This window comes from Bos javanicus, chromosome Y, assembly GCF_032452875.1.
Source record: "Bos javanicus breed banteng chromosome Y, ARS-OSU_banteng_1.0, whole genome shotgun sequence".
NCBI classification, from domain to species: domain Eukaryota; kingdom Metazoa; phylum Chordata; class Mammalia; order Artiodactyla; family Bovidae; genus Bos; species Bos javanicus.
Genome location: NC_083898.1, coordinates 3,022,106 through 3,038,160, shown reverse-complemented (window position 1 = coordinate 3,038,160; position 16,055 = coordinate 3,022,106). Strand labels below are relative to the sequence as shown.

Below are 16,055 nucleotides of genomic sequence, written 5' to 3'. Positions count from 1 at the left end.
CGACCATTCTAAAGTTTACATTTGACCATTTCTGATACCAGATCACATTTCATCAGTAGCATACCATAGTTTGCTTGGCTAAATGGTGGCTCTAGCAGTAAAGGACACTCCTTCCAATGCAGAAGACTTAAGAGACACAGGTTCAATCTCTGGGTCAGGAAGACCCCCTGGAGGAGGGCATGACAACCCACTCCAGTATTCCTGCTTGAAGAATCCTGTGGACAGAGGAGACTGCTGAGCTACAGTCCATAGAGTTGGAAGAGTCAAACATGACTGAAGCAACAGCACATACACACATTCATATGTATATAAATATATATTTTATAGTGGTGTGAAAAATAATGCTTCGGGCCTTCCTGGTGATCCAGTACTTAAGACTCCTCACTCCAAGCCAGGGGGCATGGCTTCAATCCCTGGGCAGGGACCTATGACCCCACATGCCACAGATAAGATTTGATCAGTCACTCATTTGTGTCCAACTCCTTGCAACCCCATGAATTGCAGCACGCCAGGCCTCCCTGTCCATCACCAACTCCTGGAGTTCACCCAGATTCATGTCCATCGAGTCAGTGATGCCATCCAGCCGTCTCATCCTCTGTAGTCCCCTTCTCCTGCCCCCCAATCCCTCCCAGCATCAGAGTCTTTTCCAATGAGTCAACTCTTCGCATGAGGTGGCCAAAGTACTGGAGTTTCAGCTTTAGCATCATTCCTTCCAAATAAATCCCAGGGCTCATCTCCTTCAGAATGGACTGGTTGGATCTCCTTGCAGTCCAAGGGACTCTCAAGAGTCTTCTCCAACACCACAGTTCGAAAGCATCAATTCTTCAGCCCTCAGCCTTCTTTACAGTCCAACTCTTACATGCATACATGATCACAGGAAAAACCATAGCCTTGACTAGACGACCTTTGTTGGCAAAGTAATGTCTCTGCTTTTGAATATGCTATCTAGGTTGGTCATAACTTTGCTTCCAAGGAGTAAGCATCTTTTAATTTCATAGCTGCAGTCACCATCTGTAGTGATTTTGGAGCCCAGAAAAATAAAGTCTGACACTGTTTCCACTGTTTCCCCATCTATTTCCCATGAAGTGGTGAGACTGGATGCCATGATCTTCATTTTCTGAATGTTGAGCTTTAAGCCAACTTTTTCACTCTCCACTTTCACTTTCATCAAGAGGCTTTTGAGTTCCTCTTCACTTTGTGCCATAAGGGTGGTGTCATCTGCGTATCTGAGGTTATTGATATTTCTCCCAGCAATCTTGATTCCAGCTTGTGTGTGGCAAAAACAAACAAAACACCAAATAATGTTGTAGATTACAGGTGATGTCTTCTTAGATTTAATGAAGATTCTATTTTTCATAAGCAGAATCCAGCCTACTAAATTCGTGTAGCAAGCCACTAATGCTATGCTAGCTGCCTTATATAGGCAAATGGTTTAGAAAGGGATTGACAAATTGGCATGCCTCCTGTTTGTTTTTTTCTCCCAACCAGCAAGCTAAGAATGATTTTTATGTTTTAGTTTTTTTTTAACTTTTAAAAATACGTTTAATATTTTTACTTTTTTCTTTTATTTGGGGGAAACAAAGGAACATTTTGTGACATGTAAAAATTATATGACGTCTAAATTTCAGTGTCACAAATAAAGTTTTATTGGAACTCAACTGTGATCATTTGCCACTGCACAAGGTTGTTTCACACTGCTAATGGCAAAGACCGAATGGACCTTAATTCCTGGTTACTTTCTAGCCCTTTATAGAGAAATTTTGCAGACTCATGACTTCAGAGAACAAAATGAAGTATTCCAAACCCCATGGCTCACCAGCTGCTGATGTCCAGTTGACTCAGTGAAGCTAAACATATCCCATTCTGAGCCCCAGTGGCGGGTGAAGCTGGAGTGTTTTTGTCTCCACGTCCCAGAGAGATTTCTCTGGAAATACCAGCACCACTTCCTGTGTCCAGTGTCCATGAACCCCTACTTGGCTCTCCAAAAGGTTTTCCTCAGTGAGGCTGTTTCAGGAGATTCCAAATCTTTTAAAGCCCATTCTAACCCAATCCGTAGTATCCAACCCGGGCTCCAATCAGGTTTCTGAAACAGTTTTCCCCCATCGAGTCTTTCAACTAGAAATCTTTCTACCAAGTTGCTAGAGAGAGGAAAGAATGTGGATGGGGCTTCAGGGCTTCACCCAGGGGCTGTTGTCCAGGTCTCAGGGTGGTGAGAGTCTCCACTTCTCTATCTGGCATCCAGAGGCCCACCACTTTATCTCCAATTTGTCTGCATCTTTAGTTATTTGGGGTTCAATAGCTTAAGGGCAGGGGAAGGCGGTCTACACAGCTATTCCGACAGAGCTCAGGCTGATATCAGGAACCTAAAAAGGCAGGGGTCCTCTTCCAATGCCAGAAAATTCACCAGCTGCAAACAGCAAACCCCTGTATTCTTCCAGGGGCAAGGGGGATAGGTTGGGGGGGCAGAGCGGGCAAGGTGAGGAGGGCAGGAAGCAAGCTTACTCCCAAGTGATCTGCACTTGAAGATTCAGCACCTGCTGGATTCCTGGGGTCCTCATCATGGATTTCATGCTGAACTCCAGGAGCTTGATCTAGGCAAGGGCTCATGCTTTCTAAAACCATGTCAGGGGGCTAGGTCACACCCTGGTCCCCCTCCTTCTCCCTTCCTTCCTCACTCCCCCTCTTCTCTCTCCTTCCCCTTTGCACCACCTAGATTATATCTCAAACTTTCCCTCCCACTGCCTTTACAGCCTTATGCACAGATTCTTAGGAGGAGGGAGGGTTTTAGAGAAGAAATATGTGTATTTCCATTTCTTATAAGGTAACAGTCACTGAATTAGAAAAAAAATGAAGTTCAATAATGAACGTGATCTCAAGAGCTATAAACAGATATAACATCAAAAATATCGTTCTTATCAAATCAACATGTGTTCACCTTAAATTTATAAAATATATGTCCATTACATCTCAATGAAACAGGAAAAAAAAAAACCTGACCATTAGAAAGAGATCATTTTATACTCTTTTAAGATGGTTGATGGTGAGTGCTGTGTCTAGTTGCTCAGTTGTGTCTGACTCTTTGTGACCCCATGGACTGTAGCCAACCAGGCTCCTCTATCCATGGAATTCTCCAGGCAAAAATACTGAAGTGGGTTGCCATGTCTTTCTCCAATGCTGGTGAGTATGAAAACCCAAGGCTAGGGAATGCCCTGGTGGTTCAGTGGTTGAGAATCTGCCTTCCAAGGCAGGGAGCATGGATTTGATCCATGATTGGGGAAATAAGATCCCACAACACAGAGGGCAGTAGAACCCACAAAGGATGCTGCATGCCACAACTAATACCCAAGGCACCCAAATAAGTAAATAAAAATAAATATTTGAAAAAACTCTATGTTATTTACATTCTTCTGGATATATTTGAAAGCATGATATTAACAGTTTTATTTATTTATGGAAGCACCATGAGACTTCCTTCAGGATCTTAGTTTCCTGTCCAGGGACTGACCCAGGTCACCAGAGTGAAAGCATTGAGCACTAAGCACTGGTTTCCCAGAGAATTCCTAGTTTTATTTACTTAAAGGGTTTATTCTTATTGTATGCAAAAGCTACATCCTTTGCAGTGTTTACACTTACAACAAAAACATTTTGGGTGTCAATTATAAAATGTTTGCAAAAACTTAAGGGAAAGAAAGGAAAATTTTGACTACTTATTTATGCTTCTAGGCTTCTCTGATGCTTCAGACAGTAAAAAATCTGCTTGCAGTACAGGAGACCAAGGTTTGATCCCTGGGTCAGGAAGACCTCCTGGAGAAGGGAATGGCTAGCCACTCCAGTATTCTTGCCTGGAGAATTCCATGTACAGAGGAGCCTGTAGAGCTATTATCCATGGGTTTGCAAAGAGCCGAACACAACTGGCCAACTAACACGTTCATTTTCATATGCTTCTAGAAATTGCTCAAATTTCAGAATCACCTGGGACATTGTTAAACATAGAGATTCCAGGGCTGCATATCACATCTAAGAAACTCAGATTGCCAGAGGAGAGGGCCTGGGAATCTGAAAGTTCAGTGTTTGCCGCACTTGATTCTGTAGTGAAGTGAATCCCAGGGTGTAAAATCCTCCAATACTTTGGGAAAGATTGATCTCTGGTGTCGCAGAGGTATAGAATCCACCTGTTAATGCAGGAGACCTGGGTTCAATCTCTGAGTTGCAACGATCCCCTGGAGCTAGAAGAAATGGCAACCCACTCCAGTATTCTTGCCTGGGAAATCCCATGGACAGAGGAGCCTGGCAGGCTACTGTCTATGGGGTCACAAAAGAGTCAGACACAACTTAGCAATGAAACCACAACAATGAAAGTGAAAGTCGCTCAGTGGTGTCTGACCCTTCATGACTCCATGGACAATACAGTCCATGGAATCCTCCAGGCTAGAATACTGCAGTGGGTAACATTTTCCTTCTCCAGGGGATCTTCCCAACCCTGGGTAAAGCCAGGTCTCCCATATTGCAGGCAGATTCTTTACCAGTTGAGCTACAAGGGGAGAACAACAATAAAAAAACATGTTTAAAATACCCAAGAATCTACTCCTTCAGGAAACCCTGAGGGTGGAGGGTCAAGAATTCATTTTTTCATCATTGGACACATTGACCACCTGCCTTGGGAGGAGCAGGTTATTGGTAATTCAATACACCAATCAGATGTTGTTGCTTGAGCTGGGAGCTTCATTCTCCCCACCACCCTTCAGAGATTCTAGGACTCCCACACATTCTCTGAGAGCTTCTAGATGTCCTTCATATTGAAAGAAGTTAGGGTATAAGCAAAGCCAAGCGATCTGGGTCCAAACTTCTCAATTTGGGCCACACTTTCAAATCTCCTGGGCTGTGATTCTTAACCCTCAGTGAATCTAAGGAATTGCTATGTGTTTTGTCCAAAAACACATTCTTGTCCAACAGTTGTAGGTCTGAGTTTCTCACAAGCTCCAGGTGTTGCCCAGGCTGCATAAGGTGTCATATTAAACAGTGAGTATTAGAGAGCTTTTGAAAAGTACTGATGTTCTGGTTGACTCTGCCAATCTTACTCCATACCCACAGAATCAGTATCTCCAAGAATTGGACCAGGGAGTCAATGTTATTAAAGGTCTCAGACATTTCTAAGGAGCAGGTATATTGCAAATGTGCAGCCAGGCAAATAACCCCACCATCAACCCTGTTTTGGGCTTTACTGTGTCCTGAAAATTCCATATGTTGAGGGGACTTTCACAGTGGTCCAGTGGCTAAGAATCTGCACTTCCAGTGCAAGGGGCTGGGCTCCAGTCCCTGGTCAGGGGACTAGATCCCACATGCTGCCAGGAAGACCAAAGCCCCCATGTGAAACAACTAAGACCTGGTGCAGTCAAATTAATTAATTAATTAAAAATATATCTGTAGAAGTCCTAGCACCCAACACTTTGGAATGTAACCATATTTGGAAATAATACCTTTAACAAGGTGATTAAGTTAAAACAAGGTCGCTAGGGTGGGCCCTAGTCCAATCTGATGGTTCTCCATATAAAAAGAGAGAGGGGAATTCCCTAGCAGGCCAGTGGTTAGGGCTCAGAACTTTCACTGTCAAGGGCCCAAAGTCAAATCGTGGTCTGGAAACTAAGACCCAGAAGGGAAGCATCACAGCTAGCAACAAAAAAAAAAAAAAGAGGAAATTAGGACACAAAAGACATCAAGGATGCTTGGACATAAAGGGACAGGAGGACACAAGAATGCAGCTGTCTATGCATCAAGGAAAGAGACCTCCAGAGACACCACACTGTCAACACCTTGATTCTGGGCTTCGGGCCTCCAAAACTGGGAGAAAACAGTTTTCTGTTGTTTAAATCTGTGGTATTTCTGGTGGCGACCTTAGTACCCTAACACATTCTTTAGATCAGGAGTCCCTAGAGAGGGCTCACCTCAAGGACAGGCAGGATGTACACAGGTGATGACTCAGCTCCCACGTGACTCCCACCCATCAACAAATGCCCACCCACCCAGATTTTCCAGGAGGAAGCCTGCTCCTGTGAAACACTTCTTGCAGACCATTGCTGCTAAAGGTCTCCACCCAACTCTCTTTCTGGCCCCAACATCTTTTACTTCTCTTCTAGACTGTGAGGGACAGAACCTTGAAAACAGAGTGAGGCCTGTGCTCAAACCATCCTGGATGTGAAAGGGAGTATGTCTTTTAATGAAAAAAAAAAAAAAAAGGAATAAAACCCCACAGCTGTCAAGCAGAATACAATGAAGCTTATCACCAGATGTACCAAAAAGCCTTCATACGTTAGGTTAGGAAAAAGCAGAGGACATGAGTTCAATCTCTTCTGCAGGGAAGGTTTCCAGGAATGAGGACAGCATGCTTTCTGTAGATGGGTTGAGAGCAGGTGAATTTATTGAAAGGCATTTGAGTCTGTAGCCAGAAGAGGAATATGAGTGGAGGGGGTATGTCATCCTTCATTTCTCTCTACCTCCAGAAGTTTCTATGATATGGGCCATGATCACAGGGCTCCCAGAGATCAGGGAGAGAGGAATGTTTGGTGACTTCATCAAAGCCTGACGCATAGAAGCTGCCTTTCAGAAGCCAACATCAGATTTCTGGGCCATCTGTCAGGCTCAAGAAATGACCTACTAGGAACTCTCTGGTAGTTCTGCAATGGTGAGGACTCTGTACTTTCACTGATGAGTGCATAGATTCTATCCTTAGTTGGGGTTAGAAGCTGCAAGCTTCATAGGCTGGCCAACAAACAAAACAAAAAAAGAAAGACAGACATGACCTATTCCCACTTTTCCTTCCATGGACAACTGCAGGGTCAACTCCAGTGCAGGTCCATTGCTGTGGTCAGGGAGGAAGCTCCCCGAGGCTTGTGACCATGGAGAGACATGTGATCAGCCTGAGTGTCCACCAACAGGGCTGGGCACCTCACACCAACTGAGCACCTGGTACCCAGTAGGAGATCAGCCCTACAGATAAGGGCTGTATGAGAAGTGGACTCTACAAGGTGGCCAGAAAGCACACCTTTCAAGAGGGCACTAATCCAGGTGGCCAGCCTGTTCCGATTTTATCCATCTCTAGGGGAGAGCCAGGCATTTCCATTCTTTTCCTCTTCTACTCTCTCTGGGACATCTTTATATCAAGAGATTGTTGTTGTTCATTTGCCCAGTTGTATCTGAAACCCCATGAACTGCAACATGCCAGATCTTGCTGTCCATTACCATCTCCTGAAGTTTGCCCAAGTTCATGTCTATTGCATTGGTGATGCCATCCATCCATCTCATTCTCTATCACCCTCTTCTCCTCCTGCCCTCAATCTTGCCCAGAATCAGAGACTTTCCCAGTGAGTCAGCTGTTGCCATCAGATGATCAATATAGTGGACCTTCAGCTTCAGCATCATTCCTTCTAACAAGTATTCAGGGTTGATTTCCCTTAAGATTGACTGGTTTGATCTCCTTGTTGTCCAAGGGACACTCAGGAGTCTTCACCAGCACCACAACTCGAAGGCAAAAATCTGTGGCACTCTGCCTTCTTTGTGGTCCATCTCTCACAATCGTACATGACCACTAGGAAGACCATAGCCTTGACTATAGAGACCTTTGTCAGCAGAGTAATGTCTCTGCTTTTCCACACACTAAGTTTTTCACAGCTTTCCTGACAAGAAGCAACTGTCTTTTGATTTCATGGTTTCAATCACCATTGCAGTGATTGCACAGGCCAAGAAGAGGAAATCTGTCAGTACTTCCACCTTTTCCCCTTTTATTTGCCATGGAGTAAGGGACCAGATGCCACAAACTTAGTTTTTTTTAATACTTGGTTTAAGCCGGCTATTTCACTCTCCTCCTTGATCCTCACCTCATCAGTCCAGAGCGTCTGGCTTCTTGCTACTTCTGCTCTCAGTTCTAATTCGCTTAGTAAGAAATCGTAAAAGGATGGTTTCACAGGTTAAATGCAAGGGTGGTACAGAGAGGGACTGAACCTTAATGGACCATGACACATTGCAAAACTCAATGACAACTTGCACCACCTGCTTACCCACATTATTAAAGGTAAAGTGAAAGTGTTAGTCAGTCCTGTCTGATTCTTTGTGACTCCATGTACTGTAGCCCAACAATTCCATAGGCTCCTCTATGGAATTATCCAGTAAAGAATACTGGAGTGGGTAACCACTCCCTTCTCCAGAGGATCTTCCCGATTCAGGGACTAAGCCTGAGTCTACTGCATTGCTGGTGGGTTCTTTACCATCTGAGCTACCAGGAAAGCTCAAATCAAAATGATACTAATTTCTAGGACATTCCTAGATTAAACTTTGGCTGGTCCATGCTGGTTTCAGCTCCACTGGCCAGAAAAAGTGGTGTAGTTGGAGCCCTCCACTCTGAAGGGGTGATCTGATTATCATTATTTTGTTTTAGTTACTAAATATCTCTGAATCTCAGAGGACTAGGTCTCAGCAAAGAGGTCTGATGGGTAAAGAGAATTTGTTAAAAGCCTTAATGCTGTCAAATTGGCAGATAACCAGGATTTGGAGGAAATTTTATCTTTACCATGTGGCTTAAGGTAAAAACTTAAGGATTAAGATTTAAAAAAAAAAAAAAGGTACAGATGAATCAACACTGAAATACTCAACTCAGAAGTGACTTTTTTTGACAATTGGGAATGGATTTCCATCAGCCTTTGAACAAATAATTGTGTGTGAAAGTTTTTATTAATATAAAAACAAAATAAACCTGTGGGAATATTAGTGGCATAAAAGCACACTTAGACAATGGATTCAGGGATGCTGGGTTTTCTCTTAGAAACTGGAGGCTTCCCTGGCAGCTCAGATGGTAAAAAATCTGCCTGGGTTAGGACGATCTCCTGGAAAAGAGAATGACTACCCACTGCAGTATTCCAACTTGTAGAATTCCATGGGCAGAGAACCCTGGGAGGTTACAGTCCATTGATTCCCAAAGAATCAGATCCAGCTGAGCAGTGGGAAGGTGGGCACGGGCTGGTGTGTCCCAAAGGCTCCAGATGGTCTGCTGGTGAATATGCCCCAGGACTCCGGGCCTGACGTTGTACAGTGAACCCATCTTGGCACTGCCCATGGCCCGAGATGGAGGTTTTGCATCTGCTGGATCCACTGAGGAAAACCCCAGTGCCTGGGTGGGGTTAGTAGTAGGGGTTCCTTGGAAGAAGATTCCCACCAGCGGTGCTCACTCCTGGACACTTAGTTCAGTCCAGGCCCTGAGGATGCACCTTGTATATGATGACAGATTGAACAGCCTCAGAAATAAGTGAGGAGGTGGATGCCCTGGAAATGAGAACCACAGGGAGTGGAAAGATGGTGCCCTGAACTCCTTTAGCTGATCCTTGCCTATCAGAGAGCATCTAGGCCCCACTCATGCTCAGGCCGTTTTATAGAACCACTAACAGGAGAGTCATGAATTTAAAGGGGAGAATCATGGTCACAGGTCACAGAGGACACCAAATGATTGACATTGAAGTTCCCTTTATTTCTTTGTAACAATCCAACAGAGGGGTAATGACCCCATCACCCTACCAAGCCCAAAATTCCCCCTCCAAAAATCAGATTCACATTTCTAACTTTGTAGGAACATATCTCTCCAAAAATCCCACCAAGCCCTCCCCCACTGCCCACTCTAAATCACTTTCTCCTGCTTACGCTGAAAAATTGTCTGAAACTGTTGTGTTCATTCTCAGCCTGCCACTCATGAACTGGCCTAGTCAGGCAAGTAGCAGGGACACAGGATGGGCTCGGTGTCATAGAGAATCTGGTCACCGCAGTGTGGACAGGGGCTGGCACTGACCCAGAACATGCTGGGCCACCCCAGACTTGCACAGAAGCTGCTTGAGCCGGGCATGCAGCTGAGCCAGGAGGCCCAGGTGCAGGGTGCCATGCACATCCTCATAGCTCTCCAGGGGTGCAGGGTACAGCACGTGGCTCAGCTTACTCAGCCCCATGGTGTGGTGCAGCAGGCTCTCCAGCACAGCCATAGAGATGGGGTTGCCACAGAAGCTGAAGGTGGTGAGCTGGGAGCAGCGGCTCAGAGAGGGTAAGAGGGCACTGAACTGAGAGTCCATGATGCCGCACTCATCCAGGTCCAGTTCCTGCAGGGTGGCTGAGGTCCTCTCAATCAGGACCTGCAGGGACTCCAAGTTGAGGCTGGTCAGGTTGACCCCGCTGAGGCCAAGGTCCTTCAGCAGGCTGACGCTTGGGCACTGCGACAGGTATGTCAGGTCTGACTCCGAAATCAGGCAATTGGTGATCGACAGGGTCTCCAGAGGGGTGTTCAGGCACCTGGGGAAAGACAGAGCAGTCAGTGTCAGGGGCAGAGGTGGTGGGCAGAGGGATATGGGGAGGAGAGGCCTCTTTCACAGGAACACAGGGGATCTCACTGGCTTGGAGCTGGCCTCTCACCTCCTTGACAGGAAGGCAGGGGTTCTTCCAGGGGGAAGGTCATGCTCATATGGTTATGACCTCCCCCTGCACAAAATGATGAACTATTTTTAATGTGGGAAACAAACTGTAAACAAAGATTATTTGCCTATTTCAGCTTACTAGTATTTTGTTCACAGGAATTAAGATGTTTGTACAGGACACGGCTAGTTGAATTCAACAGCAGGCTGGATGCAGTAGACATGGGCTAGTGGGTCCCAGCAGTTACAGACGATCCCTGGGTGCATATCCCCCAGATATCCGGGGGTCACAAACCATCCATCATCACCTACAATTCTTTGTCATTCTCTGTCATCGTCTCAGCTAAGACATCACTCTCTCGGAAAGAATTCCCAAGGGCATCACACCTGACCCCCACTATGCGGACTCCCAGCAAAAGTCCCATTTGGCAGCATCTAACCTAGGCCACACCTCTGACCCTAACCAGGGAGGTGACCTGACAAGAAGCCTGGGGACAGAGTGGCCATACCGTGAGGACTTCCAAGTGGCCTGTGCACACTGGCCATGTCCCCAGCAGGCACAAATAGACACCCCGATGGTAAAGAAATGAAAGAGGCCAGGTTTTGCTGCAGAGCTGGCGCCACACCTCACCTGAGCACCTGGTGCAGGCGGCCCTCGAGGAAGGAGATGGAGTCCAGGTAGAGCTCCTGCAGGTGGGGCAGGTTCAGGAACTGTGCACTGAGCTGGTTGACGCAGTTCTCCTGGTCCGGGGTGGTATGTGGCAATATGTGGATGCGAGACAGCAGCAGCCGGCGCAGGTTGCCCATCCGGCCCAGGTGCGGCAGGAACCTGCCCAGCGTGGCCAGCTTCCAGATGCAGTTGACCTCCAGGTCCTGAATGGAGTCCAGCTGCACCACCTTCAGGATCTTCCTGATGCTTTGCATGGGCATGGTGAAGATCCTCAGCTTCTGGCAGCGGATGTGCAGCAGCTTCCCCCTCTTCTTGGCCTTCTTCAGCAGGTAGCTGAGGGTCTCATCCAGAGTGTCCTCCTTGATGCACAGGTCGACCAGCACCTCCACAGGGGCCTGCTCTGGCTTCAGCCCCGCCTGCGCCTCCACCCTGCACCTCTTCTGCATTGGTTGGGCTGGCTCAGGCTCCAGCAGTGAGCAAACACTGACCTTCATCCCGGACCACAGGGTCCAGAAGTCCTGGTGGGTTTTCCGGCGCAAGTCCAGCACCTGCAGCTTCCACCGCCTGTGAGGCCGCAGGGGAAAGGCTGAGCCATGCAGAGGCCAATGGGCACCAGGACTCCATGAGTGCTCTGCACTCCACGTACCACAGCTGCTCTGGCTTCTAGGTCCCCCTTGGTTCCCACTTTAAGGGATAATGGGGGGTGGCCCACATGCTTTTTCTGCCCTCTCCCCCTCAACCAGTCCTATACATCCAATTGCCTGTTTCCATATGAGTCCTCATCCACCTGCCCTGTCTGCACCTTGCTTACACCCCCAGGCCTCACCAGTCTGCCAGGTTGACCTTACCTGGGGCGGACCTCCTGAGCAAGCAGGACATCCAGACCATCGAGTGCTGCCTGGAAGGTGTCCAGATGAGGCTGGTGGTCCTGCATCAGGGCCCCCAGTGGGAGGCAGGGGAAGGGCCAGGCCTGCACCATTGCCTTCAGGGCCTCTGTGTGCCTTCCAGCAAAGGCCTCCATAAAGAGTGGTGGAAAGAGCTCGATGGGCAGCTCCTCCAGAGCCATGATGGCCAAGGCCTCATTGCGCAGCAGGCACTGTGCACCCAGCTCCAGGAGTCGGGGTGGGGCCTGGACGTTCATCCTGAAGAACCTCCTCTGGAATGAGTCCTGGGAGGACGTCAGAGAGCAAGGGCATGGGAGTGGGGGGTGGCGTTTCCTTCTCTGGTCAAGGAACCGGGGAGACCCTGCTGTCCCTCCACCCTCAGGGAACCAAGGCAGGGTCAGAGACATCCTCTGGCCACAAAGTCACAGCTTTTGTCCCACTAGCACATGGACAAGCATCTCTCCAGGCAGCAACAAAGGGACAAGGTGACCTCTTGCTCCATCCCGTATCTCCTGGCTGCTGCATTTAATCCCAGCCCTACTGGCCGGTAGATACCTAGGAGTCTGACAGCTGACCCCACTCTCTTCAGAGAAAGCTTCTGATTATTACTCAAGGGCTGAAAACAGGAATAAGAAGTTTAGCCCAACACAGCCTGTCTCTAAACTCCAACCAATAACTCTCACAATGAGTGCTGTTAGGACACTACATAAAAAAGTCACTTTCACTGGGTGTCTCTTCTACAAATGTTATTACCATTTGGTTCAGTGGACCAAAGCACTCGCATTCAGAACAAAACCTCCACTCTTTCAAATATTCTACAGATTTTTTTTTTTGTATCCCATGGGATTAAAAAAGTCTTTCGCTTTTAAAACAAAAGAAACCCCCAAAATCCTTTAGGCTAGTCAAATCACAAAACTGTAAAATAATATGAACTATAATCACTGGTCTCAAACTAAAATGTAAAATGTCACCCAAAAATTCCTCCTAATTAGATGTCTTTCATTAAATCAATTCCAGGAACTTCCCTGAATTTCAGTGTGGAGGACTTTATTCTTTCACAGCAGGGGCATGAGTTCTATCCCCATCAGGGATCTATGACACCAGATGCTGTTCTGTGTGGCCCCATCCCCTAAATCTCACTCCACCCTAACCCGTCCCTCACTGCCCCTACCCTGTCAAATTTTATCTGGTTAGGAAATGTTGTAGTGATCTGTACAAGTGGAGAAAATCAAAGAAGAAACCAAACTGTCTGGGATAAACGTAAAACTGCACGCAGGAGCAAAAGCAAAGTGTGCAACTGCCAAGGTGAATGGAAAGGCAAAGAAAATTCTCCACAGGATCGTGGCCTGCATGGACTGTCCCATGAAGACCCCAGCAGGTACATCTGTCAGAGCCCAATGCTCCAGCGTGGAGCAGTGTGCTCAGTCCTCAGACCCTCTTCTCCTTCCAGGACACAGTTTTCCGATTCTGGCTGAAATTTCCATTTCCAGATAAAGTGCTATCTTACTACTAGATTTCCATCCAGCTAAGGCTGAGTGGTTTTTGTTTTTGTTTTTTTACTTTCTCACTACATACAACTGATGGGATCCTGTCTGTTCACAATAGGTTACCAAAATATTTAAAAATATAAAAGAAGAAAACTAACCTGAAGGTACATTCGTTGGGGGAGTTTGGGCCACATCAAAATCAACCAAATGTTCACATTCAGACAGCTTTGTGTGGATGGTGATGTCACCCCAGAAAACAAAGAAACAAAGTAAGATTCCTGAGTATCACACTGTCACTTATACATTGTCAGACAGTGAAACATGTTCCCGTTCACAAAGGAACAGAGGTGTAATGGAGGGATGATGGGTCCTCCAGATTTTGACAGTGAAGAATTTCCTGGAACTGGTCAGGTCAAAATACACCTAGGAGCTGGCCAGGAGAACAGAGGGACCAGACATTTGTAACAAAACCATGAAAGTACCCAAGAAAGTGTGCTTTGTTTGGAGGAATTCAAAGACTTATCTTAGCCTAGGCTTGTGAAATTGTCAGAAGAGGGAGTGGCTAAAAAGGGACCAGGTGGATCCCTTAAACTCAAGACAAACCCAAGATCCAGACTTCCTTCCTCCCTGGAGGCAAAAGGGCATTTCCTTTGTGAAGCTAGGCTATTACATTTACGAATGTGTTTTAAGAGAGGATGGAACTGTTTTGGCTGGCCAAACCTTGGACAGGCATTGTTTTGCCTGAAAGCCACTTATGGCTTAGGGTCATGGGCTCTCCTGAAGGGAAATAAACGTGGGCCAAGGACATAAATCTGTGTCAGCAAATGGCTGTAAACCGGAGGCTCAGGGGTCCTCTGCACATCCCAGCCTGGGCTCTGTCCAGCGACCTGTACCCTCAACATGACCTTCAAAGGCTCCTTCCCAATGTAGCTGGGTAACCTGACCTTCCCTCAGTGCCAGTGAACAAGAAATCCAAAGCGCCTTTGAAACCGCCCTCCCGCCCAACCCCAACCCCTCTCCCTCCCTTAAGGCTCTCACTTACAGAGATTCTGATGGGAGCTCAACTTTAAGCCCACAAATACAATTCAGTTTTTCCTTTGCTCTGCATTAAGAACAGGTAGCCACACGGACTTTCTCCCTGGGGAGGTGCAAATCCTGCATCAAAGGGTCTGGGTTGAAGCCCCTTCTGGGCCGGCTGACACACTGGTTCTGTTGAGGTCTCAGAACACAGACAGATGGAACCTCTCCACGCCTGGCATTGTGATGCCCCAACAATTCTATATGGAAGGCAAGAAGGAGGCCTTCCCTGAAAGCTACTCTACAGTTTGTTAACTTCCTGGAGATGGCATTCACCAAATTCCCACCATCCCCATCAGCAGCCAGAGATGTGGGTGTCCCTTAAATAGAGTTAAAACCCCTAAAATAGGGTTAAGCTGGAATGTGCCTTAAGGGCACTTTGACTTCCGGCAATCACCTTGGCCAAACAGCTGCAGAAGCTCAAGATTAGCAACGAAGAGAATCATCCAGTCCCTGATTAAGTAACAACCATGAGGATGCTGGCACTTTCCACCAGTACTTCAAATAACTTTCAGAGAGAAGTCGAAATTCACCCCTGGTTTCCTTTCCAGCCTGGTGAGTGTGAGAAAGCCAAGGCAGGGCTCTGCCATGCTCCACGAAGGAGGAACTGGAAGGCCTACTTGGGGGAAGATGGACGAATGTGCCCCAGTGAACATTAGGAAGAGCTAGCTGACTTCATAGGGACTCAGGGAAACAGGAAAAAGCAGAAGTCTAAGCTTGGGATGTTTCCATGGGAACTCAGCATCCAGGAGATCTAAGGATGCAGGAGGGACCACTGTCTTCAAATGATCTAAAAACAAGAAGTATCAGTAAAAAGTTTTTTCTAGTGAGGCAGGGGACAGGCCTCTATCCACCCCCAGCTCCACAGAGTCCGTTTGTGCAGGGGACTCACTGAACACCGAAGCACTGGGGCTCATCTGCATGAAGACGTGTTCTTCCTGCCCAGTGTCAGGTTTGGCCAGGACAACTCCCAGGACCCAGGCGTAGTCAACCTGGGGGACATATCTACCTGTTTTTGTGTTGCACAGGCTGGTGCAGCCACTGAGCTCATTTCGTCATGGGAAGAGCTCATTCCCTCTCTAGTGGCAGAATTCCTTCTGTGACTGCAAAGCATCTGCTCCCCAGGGCTTTCCTGGGGCCCTTTGGAATGAATCTGCACCCAAAGAGTCACTAGAAATGTTGGAAAATGACCCTCCCTGGCTTCTGGAGGAAGACCACAGCCTGGATGATCCTCAGAGGCCCCAGACTGACAAGAAGCCTTGGGGACCCAGCCTCCAGCAGCCGAGATCCCACCTGGAGTTCCAGTATGTCTGTCCTCCCTCCACTCTGGAGTCAGACCCCTGCTTACACTGGAATAGTCTACCCTCTCTATGAGACCTCTTTGCCTCTTCCTGTGCTTGGCTAGACAGATTCAATGACATCTAGACCTAAACAAAAGAGGCCCCCTCCTTCTTCCTCCTGATTGAAGACTTGCCAGATGTCTAGGTCACCCTAACTCTAA

General features: G+C 47.2%; 1 protein-coding gene across 1 annotated transcript; it reads right to left on the bottom strand.

The window, feature by feature from the left end:
- Positions 1 to 9,760: 9,760 nt before the first annotated feature.
- On the bottom strand, positions 9,761 to 14,801 carry LOC133243885 (melanoma antigen preferentially expressed in tumors-like). The gene is made up of 5 exons (XM_061410617.1): positions 14,520 to 14,801; positions 13,636 to 13,702; positions 11,955 to 12,274; positions 11,068 to 11,670; positions 9,761 to 10,317 (listed from the first exon to the last, which is right to left on the bottom strand). Exons 2-5 carry the CDS (start codon positions 13,669 to 13,671, stop codon positions 9,795 to 9,797), a joined length of 1,482 nt encoding a protein of 493 aa, XP_061266601.1. The 5' UTR covers positions 13,672 to 13,702; positions 14,520 to 14,801; the 3' UTR covers positions 9,761 to 9,794.
- Positions 14,802 to 16,055: the final 1,254 nt, after the last annotated feature.